Source organism: Papilio polytes, unplaced genomic scaffold (assembly GCF_000836215.1).
Source record: "Papilio polytes unplaced genomic scaffold, Ppol_1.0 DF824035.1, whole genome shotgun sequence".
Classification (NCBI taxonomy): domain Eukaryota; kingdom Metazoa; phylum Arthropoda; class Insecta; order Lepidoptera; family Papilionidae; genus Papilio; species Papilio polytes.
The window spans coordinates 287,252-307,900 of record NW_013525169.1 but is presented as its reverse complement, the minus strand read 5'-3'; the positions used below and the strand labels follow the sequence as shown (position 1 = coordinate 307,900).

General features: G+C 35.9%; 3 protein-coding genes and 2 non-coding genes across 5 annotated transcripts in view; 4 read left to right on the top strand and 1 right to left on the bottom strand.

Moving 5' to 3' along the window:
* LOC106100863 (poly(A) RNA polymerase, mitochondrial) overlaps window positions 1-1,328 on the bottom strand; it is a 3,445-nt gene extending 2,117 nt beyond the window's left edge. Inside the window, exons 1-5 of the mRNA XM_013279927.1 lie at window positions 1,199-1,328; window positions 956-1,131; window positions 553-876; window positions 339-467; window positions 3-37 (exon numbers count right to left, since the gene is read on the bottom strand). Coding sequence (XP_013135381.1) covers window positions 3-37; window positions 339-467; window positions 553-876; window positions 956-1,131; window positions 1,199-1,322 — 788 coding nt within the window. The 5' untranslated portion in view covers window positions 1,323-1,328. The remainder of the gene's footprint in view (window positions 1-2; window positions 38-338; window positions 468-552; window positions 877-955; window positions 1,132-1,198) is intronic.
* Window positions 1,329-1,909: 581 nt separating this feature from the next.
* Window positions 1,910-2,882, top strand: LOC106100876 (ribosome-recycling factor, mitochondrial). The gene has a single exon (XM_013279941.1). It carries the CDS (start codon window positions 2,029-2,031, stop codon window positions 2,779-2,781), a length of 753 nt encoding a protein of 250 aa, XP_013135395.1. The 5' UTR covers window positions 1,910-2,028; the 3' UTR covers window positions 2,782-2,882.
* A 456-nt stretch (window positions 2,883-3,338) lies between these two features.
* Window positions 3,339-20,649, top strand: part of LOC106100888 — a 55,416-nt gene continuing 38,105 nt past the window's right edge. The window contains exons 1-3 of the mRNA XM_013279952.1: window positions 3,339-3,918; window positions 4,051-4,183; window positions 4,834-4,855. Coding sequence (XP_013135406.1) covers window positions 3,451-3,918; window positions 4,051-4,183; window positions 4,834-4,855 — 623 coding nt within the window. The 5' untranslated portion in view covers window positions 3,339-3,450. The remainder of the gene's footprint in view (window positions 3,919-4,050; window positions 4,184-4,833; window positions 4,856-20,649) is intronic.
* On the top strand, window positions 4,586-4,658 carry Trnaf-gaa. The gene has a single exon. It is a non-coding gene; the product is annotated as a tRNA-Phe (tRNA).
* Window positions 4,962-5,033, top strand: Trnat-cgu. The gene has a single exon. It is a non-coding gene; the product is annotated as a tRNA-Thr (tRNA).

Sequence of the window (20,649 nt, the reverse complement as noted above, 5' to 3'; positions counted from 1 at the left end):
GCTTCTCCTGGTACACCAGCCGCCGCCGCGGGTCGCTCTGACCACGCACAAATACACACCTTTCATTTACAATGTTAGCACAACTTATGTCAAATGACACTTTAAAATATTAATTTAACTTGGTGTCTTTGGAAAATTACTAACGATGTAGGTTGGTAATTATTATTATGTATTATTATCAAGAGGAAAGATTTGTATTTACCATTAAAAAGCTATATTATCACAGTAACATAAGCTTTTTTTAATTTAATGCGGATAAATTTATGAGCAACATCAAGTAAAATGCATTTTATTTGTATAAGATATTATTACAGACTTACAAACAAGTACCTACTCACCATTTCCTCAGTTACAACATTACTGAGAACCAGATCCAGATCACAGCCCATCCTCCCGCAGCCATTCACCGAGGAGCCAAATGGCTGCACCTCCACATTGGCATACAGACTCTTGAATATTAGTTCAAACTGAAATCATGAGATTTTAATTACCTCAATACAATGCATAATTTCCAGAAAGGTAATTTGAGAAAAAGGTTCTCAGTTGTCTCACCTGCCTTGCCACCATAAATCTAAGTCTTACACCTAAGTCATTTAACTTAGTCCTCTCATACAAGTGTTGTATTTGTTGTGTGACTGTCTCACAATTTAGCAACTCATCATAAAGCACATCATCATCAACTGGCTCAATACCATCTTTTATGGTAAGTTTCTTTGTACTAGGACAACTGTACTTCTCTTTTTTATTAACAGCAGCTCTGAACCAGAGGAAGGGAGATTCTATGGCCATCACATCGACATCCTTTTGATGAGAACTGCATGCTTTCAGGACTTCTTTAACATTATCTTCTGTTTCAAATTCAATAAGCATAAAGTGCTAAAAATAAAACAATAAAACAAACATTTTACAACAGTTTTAATTTGTTGTTTTAATATTCAAATTATCATAATCTTACCTCTTTTTCAGAGTTTCTATAATGGTGTATATCCTTAATAGAAGCATATTTTGAACAATATCCATATAATTCGTTGAATGACGTATCAGAATTAACTTGAACTACAAGACTACGTCGGGCCTCGGCTTTTCTTTCTGCTATTACATCGCTAAAACTTTTAAATTTTTTTACAGGATCTGAAAACAATTTTAAGACATAACCTCGAAAACAATTATTTCAATTCCATATTTTAGTAAACAATACCTGAATAGTTTCGTAAGAATATGGAGTTGCAAATAGGAGCATTTAAACACTTTCGAATAAAAGAAAATTTCCCAGTTTGAAAAAATACAGTCATTTTTAAATTAAAAAGCTCAAAACAAAACATCAAACATCAATGTGACATTGTCATTGTCAATCAAGTGTCAACGTCAAAAAAGTCGGAAATTGATCTTAAGTCCTAGTAAGAAAAGAACCTAACAATTCGTTTTGCGAAAAATAAATTCAATTTTAATGTTATACCCAATTTGACGCTATTTTTCTTGTTCAATAGTGAAAAAAAAAATACAACGTTTCACATTTACCCTCCTATTATCCTTTTTAAAACGCTAAATTCTTTTCCAACATGTTGGACGGTTACTTTCCCCCGTCCGGGGCTCTGGAGGTGTGGGGCTATTGAAACACTTTCTTCTAGTTAATCATCATTATATTTAAGATATCTGAACCATTTTTTATACAAAGTCTATTAGTCCTACAATGTTACTTGTTCAGTGTCGAGATGTGAAGTCTATCAATATTTCATCAAATGTCGAATCCTTAATAATTTAAATTATATATTATTCTAATATTAAAAAACCATTCTTAGTGTGTAAAGTGTTGCCTGCCAGTATACAAACATATAAAAACTCCAACACAACAAATTATTCTATTTTGAATTTACACTACTTTAACAGTTTTTGAACTGTATGTTTTTATGTTCTTTTGACAATACGTCAACGGAGAATAAGGAATACGAAAAATAAGAAAATTTAATTTATGTGAAAAGACACTTGTAAACAGTAATCAGTTTTTATAATATGCGTATTTGATCAAAAATGGGCACACGACTACTGCAACGGTTCCTTCCTATTGTAAACAACACCTTTAGAAGTCGTCCTAACCTCTACCTTCATGGGGAGAGAATTTTACAAGTCCCTACAAATTTTATTGCAGTCAGAAACTATGCAAAAGGCAAAGATAAAGGTAAAGAAAAAAAAGGTAAAGGTACAAAAGTAGAAATTAATCCGGCTATGATGTCAGAAGTAGTTGCTGTAGATAAGATTCAAGAACGATGCAAAGCTGTTATCGAGAAATTAAAAGACGATTTCGCTAAAAATTTATCCCTCAGATCCACAACTGGTTCAATTGAATCTCTTCTAGTAAAGTTTGAGGGAAAGGAATATGAACTTCAAGAACTCGCACAGATTGTTCGTAAGAATCCTAAAACTATAGTAATACATTTTTCATCCTTCCCACAAGTTATACCTGATGCACTTAAAGCTATAAGTAAATCAGGTTTGAACCTGAATCCTCAGCAGGATGGTACAACACTGTTTGTACCTGTTCCAAAAGTAACAAAAGAACATCGAGAAGCTTTAGCTAAAAATGCAAAAGCTTTGTACGTAAAATGTAGGGATTCCTTAAAAGATGTGCAGAATGACTTTATAAAGAAAGTAAAAAAGCAGACTGGGATTTCAGAAGATCTAGCATTTAATGTAACAAAACAAATTACAGCCATGTGCGATGATTATCAAAATGAGGCAAAAAGCATTTATGAAACAAAGCATGTTGAACTTGTTGGTAAATAGAATATAAGAGTTCTGCCATTTTAGGTTTATTTAGATGCAATATTATTTTTCTTAAAAATCATGCATTGAAGAAATATGTTAATAAAATTCGTTACACAGAATAATATTTTATTTTGTATTGGCCTATTTCCCATTATATATGTGGAACACCTGCTATTTTTGTCCATAAAACTACTTCTTCCGGTATTGTCTAATAACCATGAGTGTTGATTACAACCTTGGTGTTTCAGCTGTTCATTTAGTCTCTTCTCTTAAAACAAATACTCGAATTACGTTTACTTGTTAATTTTTTTCAAAATGTCTGATCCATAAAATTGAAACTGGTTAAATGCAACTTAGTTTATTAGGAGTACTTTCTACTGCGCTGTGTTAATTGAAGAAACAGTTTTAATTATTCACTAATAAATATCTTAATATCTCAATAATTAATAACGTAATTCAATAAAAATAATAATGTAATAATAAGAAAAAAGAAAAGTAGTCAAACACTGGAGTTTAAATATTTCTGTGAAAAAATAAATTAAAGCGACACCCAAGTGACGTTTCAACGTCAGATATGTCAAAGTCAAATGTCAAATTGGGATAACAACAGGAAGAACAGTTGTTTTGTTGTGTTTGAAAAGTTGTTTTGATCTAATAGGCTTTTATATTCACGTGTAGTTTAGTAACATGAATAGTGGTAAAGATAAGAATATAAAAGGCTACGGTAGGGTCATGTCGCAAGTGTATAACCGTCCTCATAGCAATCTTAAATCAACTTCTAGTGTTTTGAGTCATGTTTCAACAGATGTTGGCGCCAAACGACCATCTGTTTCAAGTTCAGGTGCTAACACCCGACCTAAGTCTGGTGTTTTTAGTGATTTACCAATTGTACTTAACGATTACGTTCCTGATATTAAGAAAGACTTAAAACAGAGCAGCGTAGTTAAACCGAGACGAACATTAAAATCATTAGAACCAGGGAAGAAACCGATTCCTACGGTAGTGAGAAATGTTAAGTGCGATGAAGGTGGTCGTTCTTTGAACGTGTGTGCGTCTGCCCCTTCTGTACTAGGTGGAAAAGCCAGTAGATGTCCAGATCCAAATATCAGGCACTGTTTGTCAAGCAGGTCCCACTCTAGGCTAAAAGAATTAAAGGTTTGTAGAAAATCGTAACAATCTAAAAACAAAAACATACACAGTTATAGTAAATATGATTTGTTTTTTTTTTCTTATTTAAAGTAGTTTTATCTAATGCCTGTACAGAAATACTTAATTAACTATTTTCAGGATGAAATAAAAGCATATCAAGATACTGAACAGTTATTAAAGCTGAGAAGTAAACTGTACAAGAGATGTGGTGTTGTGTTAAATGATGTCGGACAGGTGGCTATGGACAAGGCTGTGCAAGCGGAGGACATAGGTAATTTTCTTTTCATTTTGAATTTAAAAAACATGGTAGACCACTGGTACCATTATTTACGATTAATTAAGGGAAGTATAAAGTCCATGATTAAATTAATCAATTGTATTTAAACAAAAATTTCCTTTGAAATATTCCGATGTTGAAAATAATGCCAATTTTTACTGTTGAATGATATTTCACTAATGTTAGAAATAGCGCCCTCTAGTATTTACAAATTAATATTGTACTTATGGTATAGATGGCAGCAGGTGTATATTTGTTACGTGCAATTAAAAAATCATAGTCATTTGATTGCTAACATGTCATTTGAAAGATAAAACGCTATATAATGTAATAAAAATTGTTTAAACAAAAAAATGCTTTTGAAGTAAGTTTTAACTTTTCGCATTCATTGTCGTAGCCGAAATAGCTCAGTTGGGAGAGCGTTAGACTGAAGATCTAAAGGTCCCTGGTTCGATCCCGGGTTTCGGCAATCATTTTTTGCGCTTTTTTTATTTTTAACTTTTAATGACTGGGATAAAGATTTTTAACTCGTTTTTATTAAGGAAATTGAATCTCGAATATTATGAAACAAGAACACGTTCATAATAAGGTTATTAAACTTATTTGACCATTAAAATTAAATAGAATAATTATTTTTTTTTCAGATGTCAAACAAGACGAATTGAGGTAAGTAAAATGTATTAATTACTTTATTCAACGAGATTTTAAGTAAATTAGTTTTTCTCAATTTTACCATATGTAACTGGACTATAATTTCGCATTATCCTGCATCGCCTCTTTAGCTCAGTGGTAGAGCACTGGTCTCGTAAACCAGGGGTCGTGAGTTCAATCCTCACAGGAGGCATCTTGACTTATTATTTTTTTTTATAATCTTATTATACCTAACCTAACAAAAATCAACTTTGCAAATTACCATATTTTGCATTGCTACATTTTTAACTTCAAAACATGTCTACGTCGTTTAGTCATTTTCGTATTTTTAAATCTTGTGTTGGTACCAAAGTTCTACGCTAGATGGCGTTATAAGTAATGCTTAATACTTAAAAACGTGTGATAACATTTTTTTAAATATCAGGTTTACGCTTTATTATACTAGTAAAGATAAGATTTATATAATAAAAAACAGGTACACAGGAAGCGTGTCTGTTACCACTAGTCCAGGGCGCACGAAGTCGGGATGTCATGTCCGCTTCCCGCGCTAACTTGGCACACCGCCAAACTATTCCGTGTCAAACTTTCCATTTGTTTCAATTCGATTTCACAGAAACAAATGATTTCAACTAATGTCTGCCAAAAAGAAAACACGGAGAGCTAAAAACAAACATACGAACGTACAAACGTAGCCTATAAGTCCCGCCCCTTTATGCCCTTATTTAGCCAGGAGAAGTCTGACGCAATCCCTAATCAATGAACGCACCTTTTGCCAAGCCCTTTAATAAAAGTATACGCATCGCGTTCTAACATTGATGTTATGAAAGAGATGGCAAATGGTTTATATTTAAGTTGATATGAATCGAATGCAGAGGGTTGGCACAATTGCACTCTCACTGCTCCTAAACAAATTGTTTGCCAAATCGATTAATGCGCAAGTTTCGAATGTTATTTATGTGTTTTGCTTAGGACTATAATTATCATTGATTTCTCTATCAACATTTTACTTTGTATGCTGGATAAAAAGTCAAAAGTCATAATGCACGCTTTGCTCCTGATAAAAGGACTAAATATGAACATTATTGCAGAGGCGTTTACTAAAACACAAATGTGTTGACAAACTTTTATTTTCACGACTAGAAACAGATAAGTGACATACAAGAAGGGAGTGACTGAGATGCAGGAAGATAGGTTAACCTGGAGGTCGAAATCCAGGTAACCAACCCTGAAACGTACCTTGTAATGGTATCCTGGTACGGGAGGAGATAAGGATGGGGAGATGATCAAGCAAATGTAATCTTTATTTGTATGTATACTGCTGTTTATGACTTTTCCATCCAATTCAGCGTAAATTGTTATTTGACTTAACATTAACCGATGCCAAAATAAATGTTTTTCGTATGAAATTACGTCATTAAAATACGGAGTTATCTGGGCTAATTAAAATTTCCGAATCCTCGTGGAAGTTATAAAATGGTCGTGTGAATTCGAGAATAACGCAACGTCTCACTTGGATTGTCGCCAACTGTTACAACTCTACAAATATATCTTCGAATTATGTATTTATATATTTTTTATTTTTATATATACCTACTACAACAATAGATAACACAGCAAATGGTTCAAGGAACGAACTATTGAATGAAATGAAATTCTTCTATAACTCTTTTAGTTGCCGATGCAAAACTTAAGATGAAAAAGTTGTAAGGCCAGTTGAAACTATGCTTCGTTTCCACCCTCACTGTACAAAATTTACGTGTATGTTGTCTCGTTTTTTGTAAAGAGAACGATAGAGACGTCAATATTTTCTGCACATATGCAGCATAGGAAATAAATAAGAGAATTGAATTCACAAACACAGAAATCTGTATTCAGGCATATCTAAATCGAAATTTACGATCGCATATAACTGCCGTAAAATATTATTACATTTTTCTTGTATTACATAATATTTAAACATAGTAAAGAATGCATGGAAATCTGAATAACTTTTCGCTTCGTCGAAAAAGGTTTACAATTATTACATAATTATAAAATCGCTTAGCCATTCTTGAATATATAGAAAACATGAATATGTGTGTTTTTTACTTGAAACGCTTTAGTTATATAATAATTGTATGCATACAGAAAACATAAACACACAACAACACTAATCAGCAGGGCTTCCCTGAAGAGGAAACTTAAAGATTTGTTATTACTTTAATTAAGAAAATTGTTCCTATTTCATTTTTTTCATCACTCCATATATTTAAAAAAAATAATAGTTAAGGTTTTTTTCTGTATTTACTACTTATTTTTTTTATTTTTCATTTGATTTGTATACTATGTTTTTCTTTATTTCATTGTAATTTTGCTTGATAATATTTATAAATGATTAAAAGATGCGACGCCTATAAACCACGTAAGTGATTTGGCGGGAATGACTTATGTAACTATGTTATAATATTTTGAAAATATAGAAATTAAAAAAAAATGATTCCATATCAATACATCAAGTTTTACTTTGGGGATTTCCCGGTGCGAGGCCTGATAAAGTATTTTTATAGTTTAACTTATTTCTTTGGGCTGGGGGTTTAAGGGGGCATGTCACGTTTCTTGCCCCGTGCAGCCTTCTACCGAAAGTTCCAGAAAAAGCCAACAACGTGACCGCTTTACAAAGTTTATTCGTTTCTTTAACTTCTCACGTTTCTGCCCTTTTCGGTTACAGTTTACGCAATTTTTCTTGTGGTAAAGTTTCGTTTGACGACAATCCGTAGTTTTATATGGCTTCTGATTGTTTTCTTAATGATGAAAAACTTTGAAACTTGGAACTTTAATATAGTTTTATTAGAAGACGGTATTGTTCTGGTGAACGATCAATTTCGCTATGAAGATCATGATGATGAGGTTAAAGGTCGCTCCTAGGTCTAGTTCGATAGTCTGATAACTAAATCTGACTGAACTCTGTACAATCTGCTGATAATCTACCACGATGAGAACCTTTAAGGTGAGGCGTTTGTGCTACAACGATCCATCAGTTACGACTCCTAGCAGTCATCATATTTGGTTACCAAAGCACGTGCGAACATAACTAGTACTTCAGCAAAGTGTATAGTGCTTGTTATTCGTGTTACATCGCGGGTGGTGTGCGGGGTGGTAACCTCCCTAGCTCCACATGACACGTCTGTAAGCTCTCAAGTCACGTCTATCGGCCAGTTGTTATTCCACTAGTGTAGTGCGCAAGTTGTGTGGACAAGGACGCCTGCCAGCCGACTTCAGCTGAACGGACGCTGACACGACTGGTTCATTGACAGTGAATCGACATTTAAATAAAACGTAAAGGACTGCCAGGTTTGATCGACGAAATACCATGAACAGACAAGAGGAAATCGTACTCTAATGAAAGAATCATTCTATGCTTTGTCTAACTAAATCCAATTCTAGTACTCTATATTTTTTTTAAGTAGACGTGATGCTAGAAAAGCGACGTTCTTCTGTTTATCTTCTTCTTTGTCCCCTAGTTACTTGTAAACCAATTGAACTGTTAGTCGCAAGTCGTTTTGTCGAGTCGCAAGTGGTCGTACTGTCGCTCGTATCTGAGCACCATGGTGGCTAGTGCGTCACGTTGCGGAATCACAAATAAGCAGTATGTAAGCTGTGCACGTACATGTTGGAGCACGCTGCGAGCCTGCCAGCGTATTGCCTTGCCATGGTACACTACCTTAGTGATAGGTGGTCGCGGGTGTTGTCGCTTGTAGCGGTTATAATTGGACGTAAAATAGATAAGTATACAGTATCTATAGGAGCATTATTTTAAGTATGATGCATTTGTGTAACGTAAACATTTAGGTCTGTATCTAGTGTGTATAAAAGTGAGCTCAATCCGCTGCAGAAGCTAATTTATGTTGCAATTAGCAATACTTCCGCGTCCATCGCACACGCTCATTGTCCTAATCTGGTTACGGTCGGTGCGGCGGCGGTAATGCAATTACTATTCAAGTACACAACAAGGTCGCTTGCTCGCCTCTGACGTCACGCATTGTGTGTCGTTGACGCAATGTTGTCACCGTTGCCAAATTTAGGTTGACATGTTTATGTAATTGTTGACTTCATAGTTTGTGAACTGTCCAATTATTAACTGAGAAGACTAACTTCATATAATTGCAGTTTGATACAAACAGAATTGTTAAATCACATTGTAACCGCACCCTTAACTTGGCACGGCACCAACACTAATCCTCACAGAATAATGGGATTTCTTATTTTATGATCCTAGCGGTCCGATCGACTCGAAAGTGCCCCATCTCGATAATAGAGTGATTTCTGACTATTTTTACGAATTTTCACACATTTTTTTCTTATTGGACATGTGATGTTTCCGTGGTAAGATTGTTATCGAGCAGAATGTTGAATTGATAAGAAGTCGGTCAAAAAGGATTACGATCACTGTGAGTCAGCGAATGTCAAAATTTTGAAAAGACGTAATATACAATTTCCTTTCAAATACCATTTTATCAACTAATCTTGCACAATACAAGGCACATGTATTTTATTTTCCTCATCGTTTGGCTGATGCAATCGCGACACGTCAGATTTTTAGATAAAGGTTTCCAGCAAAGGTATACAGTCAACGAATGACAAAATCTAATACCTAATTGACATAAACTTGATTAAAAAGACAAATTTTGTTAGCATTTCGTCAGCTTTGAAACCTGCGAGTCTGCAAATGACTTTAGATTGATGTCTCGCGATGTCACGTGGCTGTGACGCGTGTCACGCTCGTACGACACGTTGCCGTGATGCAGCGATAGCTCGGGAATGCAGCGTGCTAGCGTGACGGCGTGACTGTTGTCAGCGTGTCGGAGCGGCTATCGCGCGGCCTTGGCATTGGCATTGGCGTTGCGCGCTCGACCGTGCTAATGCACACATCTATTGCTGCGTGTTTCACTAACACGTCGATAGCTTACTCTATTAACAGTGTTTTTTAACTCTATTGCTTACTTGTAATTTATGGTTTGTTTTTAAAGTCCACGAGCAACGCTATGTAATTCTGTATTTATTAGTTTTATAAATTATGATTTTTTAACTGTCTATTGTTTGTATATTCTTTGTGGTTAAATACACATCTCGATGGAATGCTAGGCTGTTCAGTTGAATGAGCTCTAAAGTTTGAGTTACAATATTGGAAGAATTGACGCATTTGTGTTCAAGAGGCACGTTTATTATGTTAACTTACCAACATTTTAGTAGACATACAGAAAGGATACCACCTAAATGTGTACCTTAGACAATATGTTTTGTATATATCATGGGTTTTCCGTGTGGCAAGGGACGCGGATAAAATATGTTTATATCGTCATATGAAGAATGTACGATCGTAAGTATTTCTGAGTGGGAATTTCCAGCAGTAACTTTGCTATAAGTTTAAGAATAGCTTCAGCGTCACGAAACTTTTCGAATATGCTGACGAGATAAATCAATCACTATAAATGAAGCTGGTTAGTACCAGGAACTCATAAAAGCCAGTGATTAAATTTGACTAGAGATTAAAGTTTCAGAAGGACCTTTTTGTCTTAACGAAAACTTCGTACTTAGCTGACAAATCTTTTTCTGGTAGTTTCGAATGTTGAGTAATGATAGTCTATTAAATTAAATTAAAATAAATTACATGTGGACTTTTCAATTGACAAGCCCGTGAGATATTTGAAATTTTCCTTGTCATCGCTTAGTTTATCGCGTGATTTCTCCATGTATTGAAACATATAATGTACATATGTACACGAACATGTTATTCGGCCTCTACATTCGGTCACGACCAACGACTCACTGAGTCATCGGCGCAAACAATTTATTTGATCATTCACTTGCGCTCTGTTTGAACTATGGATCTATTTTCAACTCAGTTTTTGCTACGCTTGTCGCCTACACAGTCGCTTTGTTTACGTTTAATATTATATCTTTCTCAAATCTATTGTTTTTATAATCATTTCTTGTTAACTTCATATCATTGACAGATTCTGTCCGATTTCTCCAATCCCTCTTAGTCTTTTTTGTTCAAATATGTATGGTATATTTGAATATTAATCATTTTTAATAAATTTTATTCGAAGACTAGCTGTCCTCGTGCCGCTTGATCTGCATGAAATTATAAACACTTTATTTTATTCTTACCTTTGTCAAATACTTAATTGCAAATGTGATAATTCAAATGCACAAATGACAACGAATGCTTTTAACATTGGCTATCAATTACTGTACAATGGCAATTTTGCTTCCTTGATGTTGGTAGCTTGTAGTTTTCCCTTTCCCACATGGTTTTATCCAATCTATTACCCCCTAAGTAAAAAATCTTAAAAATATATATCTTAAAGCGGGTCGTAAGTGCAGGGTTTTTTTTTATTAAAGGAAGAATTATTCAAGAATATGCTGTGATTTTGACATCCTACGCTACAAAGTGTGTGTTTACGCTTTAGTATATTAATATAGAAGTGTAGATTAAATGTTTAGTGTCTTATTCAGATTTTTTTTTTCAATATACTTGCAGACAATTATTGTATAGAATTTTTGTAATTTTCCTTACGAGTGTATACTTAAGCCGTTCTTAGATAGCATCTGTTCCCATGATCGCTCCACGTGTAGATGCGATTGTTAAATGTTGAAGCAATCGCTCGACTGGCCACACTTGTGTTCCATTGTTATCTCTGATGCCGCACTCCGCAGTCGCGGCACGCACCTCGCTAACTATATTTTTATTATTGCAATTCTATGTCTACACACTCTTTGTCTCTGCCAAGGTCGGCTCTGACTCATATGTATATTGCAAATTGAATCTTATTACTACGACGAAAGTGTCCTGTCCTATTATATCCAACTAAAGAGGAAAAGGCGTCAAGGACAGTCATGTTATCTTTAAAAGCTAGCATATTTTATGCGCACATGTTTCATTCTGAAGTCGTTAGTATTTAAATTTTTAGTTACAATTATTATGTATCAGCTATAACAGGAAAAGAATGACAGAATATACAGGTTTCAATAATCTATATTGTTTTAATTCATAGTATTTTATGAAAAATGTTGAATCGATTTTTCTAGAATGTACCAGGCACACAAAAGTGTGTATGTTGCGCAAGGTTGTATTGGTGTTGCAAACCGCATTCGCAGATTCGGTTAGATTGAGGTCCTGCTGCAAGACGCATGCCGCGCATAACGGACTGCGCCCGCCGCTGCCGCCCGCCGCCGCGTCGCGTCGCCGCCGGACGTGCTCTACATAATGCAACCACTGCCTTGTATCAACCACTCGTCTCGCATACTACGTGGTTATTTACATCCGCTTAGCATCTCGAACAAGACAAGACCTAGCTCTCCGTCTATATTTGAGTTAAAATTATAGGGTTCTCGACATATAAACTTGAATGATTTCAGTTTTTGCTTTTGCTATCGGAATAAGATCTTAGTTTCGAATGTGTTAATATTTTTTTGTGAACCAATAAATCTAGTGTCTAAAAGTTTCGCTAATGTTATAAAAGTAAAATGAATAACATTTGTACACTATGTTTGTTGGGGTGTGTACTATTCTTGGTACCGTAAGATAATCTAGTTAGCAAGGGATACTATCGTCATGTGCTATATAACTATCATTATTATGGACGGTTAAAGGGTGAGGAAGGGAGGGGAGGGTCGAATGACATTAAATTTTAATCAGATTCGCCATTAAACTGGTTACCGCGCTGACGGAGGTATCTCTCATCTTAATGTCTTTAAAACTCCCTTTTGTTTATAAACGGCACTTTATGACCCTTGACGGAATCCATTATGTATATTTAAATAAGGTCCTCAATGTACACGTAATTGCTTAATGTTGTAAGAAATGTCACTGAGATATCGAGTTTGAATACTAATTATTTAAATGATGTAGACAGGGAAAGTAATAGATTAATTGTTTAGTAGTGCATATAGGAATTGACGTTGTGAAGAATGAAATTGTATGTAGAGCGGTCCTCAAACGTCTCAGTTCATTTGTCCATATGTGTTGTACATATAAAGCCAGACGTCATGAAATCAATTCGTGTAATTGGAATGCCAGACGACAGTATCGAGTCTGTAACGAGCACGAAACATTAGAATTTATTTAATTCAAAGCATCTTGAATTTTTCTATCAGGTATAGTATATCTTGGTTCAATCAACGGCACGGCAACAGCAAGACCGGGCCCCTTCACGTCACTCAACTAGGCTAAGGCCGGCCATCGAACCTGCAACCTCTCACAATCCGGACCTCATGTACCAGCGCGTCACAGTACATGAACATTTGACAGGTCTATTTAAAATGGGATCTAAGACCGGGCGCACACCTTTGACTAAAATATCGCACAACTGTTGAACGATTGTCGAATGTTTGGATATAATTCAACTGTTTAGTTGCACAACTAAAAATCGAGTAGTGTGCGCCCTACTATAAGTTCAGAAATTGAAGTGTGACTAAACAGTTGTGCGATAGTTTAGTCAAAGTTGCGCTCTTACAATAAAATAACATTAGATGGTAGATTAAAAGTGTGCATTGATAAATCAAATGTTGAATAGTAATCGTTTCCCTTGAACTTTATGAGATATTTCTTTGTCAAGGCCTACATTACGTGACAATAAGTGATTGTGTTGTCTCGGTTATTTGCTGATGCCGTGTACATTATGTCATACTGTACAGCCTTATATCTGTGTTCCATATTTATTACAATTTTAACATAGTACTTTGATGCTAGGAAAAATAAATTCTCTTTCTAGATTTTAGATGATTTTGATAAATGATAGGTGTTAATTGCAAAATTTTTTCAATAAAATATGGTAATGAAAAAAATTCCGTATCTGTCTGAAATGGCTGTTTTTAGTAAATACATGTACAAGGTATTAAAAAATATATCGTTGGCATACTTCGTGTCAGCTGAACTGGTTCCGTTTTTGCGAGTCTTGCTTAATACAACAAGAATAAAAGCAGCCAACCTTGAAATATATTAATAATAAAATTTTAAAAGGAAGTTCCAGAAAGTTCAAATGGAACTAGAATGAGTATAAGGAAATCGTAAAATGTGATCTCCGTGGTCTAATATGGTAAGCAGATTTGATAATGTGCAATTATTTCTAGAATAATCAAGCAATCTTTTTAATTATTATGACACTACGTTACCAAGCTGCATAAAAACTCATTGTAATATCTCAGGGTTGGCACAACCCCGTTTTTAATTAGCGCGTTATTTAGCAGCGAACAATGAGTTATACCTACTGTTTGTACAGAATACAGCGACGGGCTGGTTTCAATTTTTTTATGTTGTAAATGCTGTGCCGTGCGCTGGTGGCGGCGCAGCATTGCAGCGGCCGCGCCGTGTCCGCGACCCGAGCCGCGTCGCCTACGTGACGCTTGATAGGGTTGCTACAAGCAAATTATTGGATTACTTATTCAAATAGATTATAATAATGATAAAGGAAAATGGTACGGTAATTTTAATGGTAAGATTAATTCAATATTACAACTGACACAATGTTATTTATTAGTAATGTGAGTTAGTGGCACAAACATCATTATAAAATCGAACGTTTTGGCGACTCTTTAGTCAGTCTTCATTTACATCAAACATTGAAAGTTAGGAGAGTTACTGATACCTTAGCCTTTGTATATGTATGGGATATGGTATACCACCATATCTTCACTTCCACTTCGTAAGTAACGATGCCTGTGGGCAACCCTATGTGAAGGAGGGCGCGCTCGTCAGTTCGTCGACCCCGTGCAGTGACGCAACCGCGCCAACTTTCTAACTGCGACGTCACCGCGCCCGCTAAGGCCTCTACCTTCACTCGCTGCCGTACCCACGTGTGTGTATCGTCGTGATGGTGCACGCAATTTTCACCCATCTCACCAAACGTTATAGATCATTCTCTCTTAAGCATTGGTTGTTTTTACCATGTGTTCGTGCATCGTATTGTCACAGGTTAGGTTCGGTGTTTCGTTACGTGTGAATTTTAACTAGGAATATTGCGCGTTACGTTTAATATGGTAGAAATTGTGACGTTGATGTTGGTATTTGTACATATTTTGGTGCTATGAAATCACTGTAAATGGACACTTTGGTATAAATCTATCCCAACCGGTCTAAGAGTCTGTTAACAAGTGGTATTTATAAATGTCTACTATTCAAATTCAACAACTGTAATAGAAACGCTATCCAAGTTCTACGAGAAATTCATATTTAGTGCAACAGGAAAATATGTGTGTAAACATAAATGTAACCAGTTTGTCTTAGAAATCTCGATTTCTAAATGAAATAAAAAATAGAATGACGACTGTGAATACATATTGTCAAGTGTGTGAGCGTGATTTGGCAGCGTGCCAAGCCGGTGCTCACGCGAGTGTTGCTCAATGATCCGGTGCTATTTCAGGCGCGCCTGTGCTCCGCGATGCCCATCCTCATGTGAATGGGAAGTGCCCGGATAATGGTCATCGGATAATGCCCTCCTAGCGATATTACTGCGACAGGTGACTGCCAATTCTGTATTCCCATGAACGCTTTATACTGTGCTATTAACTGATAGGTACTTATTTATATTTCAAACTAAATGTCTGACGTAAATCGTCTTATAGATACGAAAATTTAGTTTTATCTTACTGTATGATAAATATAGTTACTGTTTACTCCTTTATTGGTAACAGTGTCGATGTGCAATGGCGTGTGATAGCGGCCTCGCTCGCGCTGACGCTGGCGGCATGTGGGTCGACGAACGGTATTACACTTTCTTTTTTGCTCCTTGCTCGTCCGCTCACGAGACCTCCTCCCCTTCTCCCTGGCTCCCCTCCCCCTGGCCACTCGCCTCTCGCTCTGCGGACAATGTACCGCTTTGTGTACGATGCAGGACATCTTACGACACCAGTTGTCCCTGACCCTTATGACCCTCCGCCTAGTTTCTATTACAACTCGAGGCCGTGTTTCTTTTATTTAAGAAATAAATCACTGTTTAAAATGTTTAATGTAATTTTAAAAAGTCGTTGTATAAGGTTTATATTGTAGAGCGGACAACGCGTGGGCTAAGTTCGTGATGATACGTTTTGTCCAAAGAGAAAGTTTATAATGACTATAATCTACTACCATAAATACTTATTTGAACTTCTATAGAGAATAATTTAACAGCTTCAATAGCTGTTTGGTTTGCTTTAATTTGTCTCGTGTATTCCAGATAGAAATTGTATATCAGTTAGCAACAGTGTACTTAATCCATATGTCTCTAATAAAAATGTGTGTCGCTGTCTGTTTGTACCGTGATAAAGGCATAGCAGAGACATTAGCAACAAGGTGTAGCTATATCATAGTTGTGGTATTTCTTATCGGTATCTTATCAGGGCGTGCGTCAATATTGGCCGTGTGCATTCCGCGAGGAGCGCTGTGACGACATCCTGGCTTCACTGATCCAGCTATGCACAAAGAATTAAAGCCATTAATGGCATGTATGTATGATAAGTTTTTTGATATAAAAGTCGTGTTGTTGCCGAATGAGGAAGGAAATAAATGTCCTCGTATCTCAACCACGTGCTTTAAGATTACGTTGACGATTTGACTGTGAAAATAAATTACATGTGGCGACTGAAGCCTGCATATTCTTACCTGGTTTACATTGTGCCAGTTGTAGTAGCTCTCAAAATTATTAATTTATAATGTAAATAGATTGGAGTTAATGAGCCCAGTCTTTGTCAGGCCAGGTAACTGTCCAACTGTACTGGCATAGTGTGAATCAGGCGTTAGATTATTAGATTCCTGGTATAGTATGCTTGTCTATACATTTCCAACAGTGTAGTCGTACTAAGCAGAGTTAATCCTAAATTAGTATTGACTAGCTATTGCTCGCGATTTCGCCTACGTGTTATTAAAGGATAATAAGAAATATAGCCTATGTTTCTCGCAGATAAATTACCTTTTTAATGGTGAAAGAATTTTTGAAATCAGCCCAGTAGTTTTTGCGTGAATCGAAAACATACAAAAATCGAAGAGTACAAATCTTTCCTCTTTATAATATTACAATGGATAAGTAGTTTGAAATATTTAACAGTTCAAATAAATATAAACACTTCAGTAAATTACTCAGGTTTACATCTTTATAACTTAAGATGAAATAAATTTATTTGATCAAAGTTCATGAACGATAAAACAATTATTAAGTAATTTCATGTTAATGTTGAAGACTAAAAATATGTGTGTGGAGATGCATATGCAAATGTAAAGGAGCATTCACACGGGCGAGGAGCGGCGACGCGCGACCGCGAGCACGCGGCGTGACTTAGCGCGTCACTGTTCCGTTCGCCGCATCCGTAGCGTTCGGACAATTTTTGTAATTCATCTCGTAATTTGCTTTAAAATAAATATTTTTTATCTTTGATAGCATTGTTGATTGTTTTGTCGTTGTTCTTTTGTAATATATTTGTTTATTTCATAATTGGCCCAAGGCGCCAAAGTTATAAAATAAATGTAGAATGTTAAAATTCATTACATATAAAGCAACTCCAGTGCGTCTGAATCTTGTAATAAACGGATTTTCTTAACACATTAAACGCCATCAATTTATAACTATAGTTCTATCAAATAAGAACATAAAACAATGTTTTAAGTTTTTTACAAAATATAAAATTTGATGTGGCCCGTGGACAAAGTTGAGTTCCGGCGCATGGTGTCCCCCATGGCGCTTAACGTGTTAAGGACCTTTGCTCTTATTCTCCTACTTATAATATTTTATTCTAGTGCTTTTATATATGTAATTATCGCAATGGTACATAAATATAACCATTAATAATTTCGCCACCGTTTCACACGAGAGCGCTCGAGTCTTGGACGCCGCATGCAATTTGCGCAAACGTCTCTCCATTGTTAGGCAATGGTTACACTGCACAAGGGAACGCTCACATGCAAGCTTCTATCAGATAGAAGTTGTATTCCTTTGAGTATTTCAACAATAATTATTCGTTAGTTAACATAAGTGACTGGACCTTAGCACATTATGAGGTAATTAAAAGAATACGTCTCAGTGGAAGCGTGAAGGTCTCCATGGTAATGGAGCATTGGCATCGCGTTTGCTGTGGCCGGTGGTTAGAAAGCGCGATCGGCGAGCGTGGCGGCGTGGTAGCGTGTCGGCGCGGTGGCGTGGGACCGACACGCCACTGACCGACAGTCAGCGACGCGTGGCCGGCGCGCTCTGGACGCAACATTATACACAGCTGGTTAAATAGCACTAAATGCACTACTAGCCTTATAAATCAACGAGGAAGACGAGCCGTCGACAACTGACTATGCGTAAATACTCGAATTCGATCGCTATTTGCCAACCTTTTTGTGAAAAAGAGCATAAAGGATTAAAAGCAATATCGCAGTCGTTTGTGTTGAGTTGACTTTATTTTCATGAGTACTCTTTTTGATTCGTCTATCGTGATTTTATTTCTGCAAATTTATTAGTGTCTAGACAATTATTTGGCATCGTTTTACGCGCAAAAGACATTACGAATTATCTATGTATTTAAGATGAAGATAAAATCCAATCTTTTTAGTTTGTTCCATAGTGTTTACTGCTTTATTGATTTATTGAATTGTCTTGTTGACGTAATCTAATGTGTTTGAAAATATTTATGTACCGTTTAGACTTTCTTGGAACTAGAACAATAATATTCTTAAATAACTAAATATCAATTTGATATACCTAGAAATGTGACCACAGAGTGTGTTCGTTTGCAGATTAATTCGCTATTACGACTGAACCAGTGGCTAGAGGCCTTACGAATTACTGATCCAATCAAAGATGTGACAATGATTAGCATCTGTGACAGTAACTGGTGGTACAGGAGCAATAGGGAGGTAAATTCTGTAATCAGGATTCAGCGAAGCGCTGTGTCGCTCGCCGGCCTTCCCTCGTACGTGGTGTGAATGTAATGACAATGGACAGGGTCGGACTGTAGTAGTTGCAATGTCTGTATAATTTTAATTGCTTAGTAAATTAGCTGAGAGTTAGGCAATACAATTTTCTCTGCTATCGTTTTGAATTCGAGTTCAAAAGTATTATTGTTATAAATCATGGTTTTGTTTAAATGCTGTGAATTAAGACGAAGTAGAAACTGTAATAAAATAATGGATTTATTTCCAAGTTTCTCTGTCAAATCATTAAAGTGCCGCGTGCAATGCATAATAATTCAGTAAAATGTATAAAGGTATCGGCGGTCACGGTTGCCAATTCTCGGCGTGTGTGATGGCGGCGCGGTTCACGTTATGAATTCCGCCTTTATTTTTAACTGACTCATTTTTTATATCGAGATCGAGTCAAATTACTTCCGTCTGTTTTCGTTGAATACGAGACGCGACCAAAATAAAATTAAATGTTTTGTTAGTCGAGTGGTTGATAGTCCGTCTCTGGGTAACGCCGAGCAAATGCTTTAAGCCCAATGGTTCAAGTTAATGGTTTTATTCAGTAGATTTGAACGCGAATGTATCGATTTATCCAATAATTTGACGATGGTTTTGCAGAATAATCTTTGTCTACCACATCCATGTTCAGACATCTAGTTTTATAGTTTCTGTTATTTGTTACTTTATAATTATCCGTATCGTATTTGCCAATGGATATGTAGCTTTAGTCAGTTCTGATGTCGTGTACAGTGACTGGTTGCTGACGTGTTCACGGCGAGCTGTCGTCGGATCGTATCGACTTCTCCACATTGCACGCCCACGCGCCGTCGATTTTCCGCATCCGACCTGCTTGTTGATGTCTTCTAGTAGCATTCGTTTACACTCGCTTTATCATTCAACCAACACTATTCGAATTTTAGAGAGTAGAGTAGAACTTTTATGGTCATCTCTAACAACATTACGGCTTCGTTTAATAACAAAATGGCAATTATTTATAGTGAAACATACGAATACGAGGTGCACGTTGTAAACCAAATCAAATATGAGTTATGTTTTACAGTTAAAAGCAAAAACGCATAATTTAAAAAACGCCCATGTTTGCGGCTTATTAAAATTATTTTATATAGTTCTAAGAACGAGGTGTTAAAGATAATGTATTCAACATCCAGAAGGCGAGTGACGGCAGTTTACGTGTGTTAGGAACACGGAATCTCTTGTTTCCTCCCACGTCTACCTCACTCAGTAATCCAAACGAACAGCAACTGTCCTGTTTGTCTGTATACATGAATTATTTAAATAAAAAGCGCAATCTGCGCAATAGAATGTTTTGGAAATCAGGATAGAATGATACGCTGTCAGAAATATTGAATGTACGCGGGATTGTTAATTACCAATATGCAGATTCGTTAATTAAAAGTGTAAATGAAGAAATTAAATAGACATCTACGCGTTGAAGTTTTGTTTAGAGAATAAATTAAAGAATCATGTTGCTAATATCTGCGACGTGTTTTATTCTCGCCGCTTGTAGTGTTCAAATAAAAACCTCGTTGTGGTCTGTAATTGTCTGTGGAATAAATTATATTAACGTCTCTCCTAGTTGCTGTCTCATTGGGGATTTTACAAGTGTTATGTTTTCCTTATGAATTTTATGCTTTTTTTATGTTTCATTACCGTCGTTATATAAATTACAAAGTGAGTTTCGTGTTGTATTATTTTGATTGCAACAATTTTTACGTTTCGTCTCATGTTTAAGGTTAGTATAAAGTGCGTAATAAAATTAAATTATAGGTTTTTTAATCTGGTCTATGCCATTTTTGAATGGCGAAATGCCAAAAAGATTTATAATATGGGTATGCGAAATACTTTTAATTATCTGATTTATAACACAGCAAAAAAAAACTCTTGTATCAAT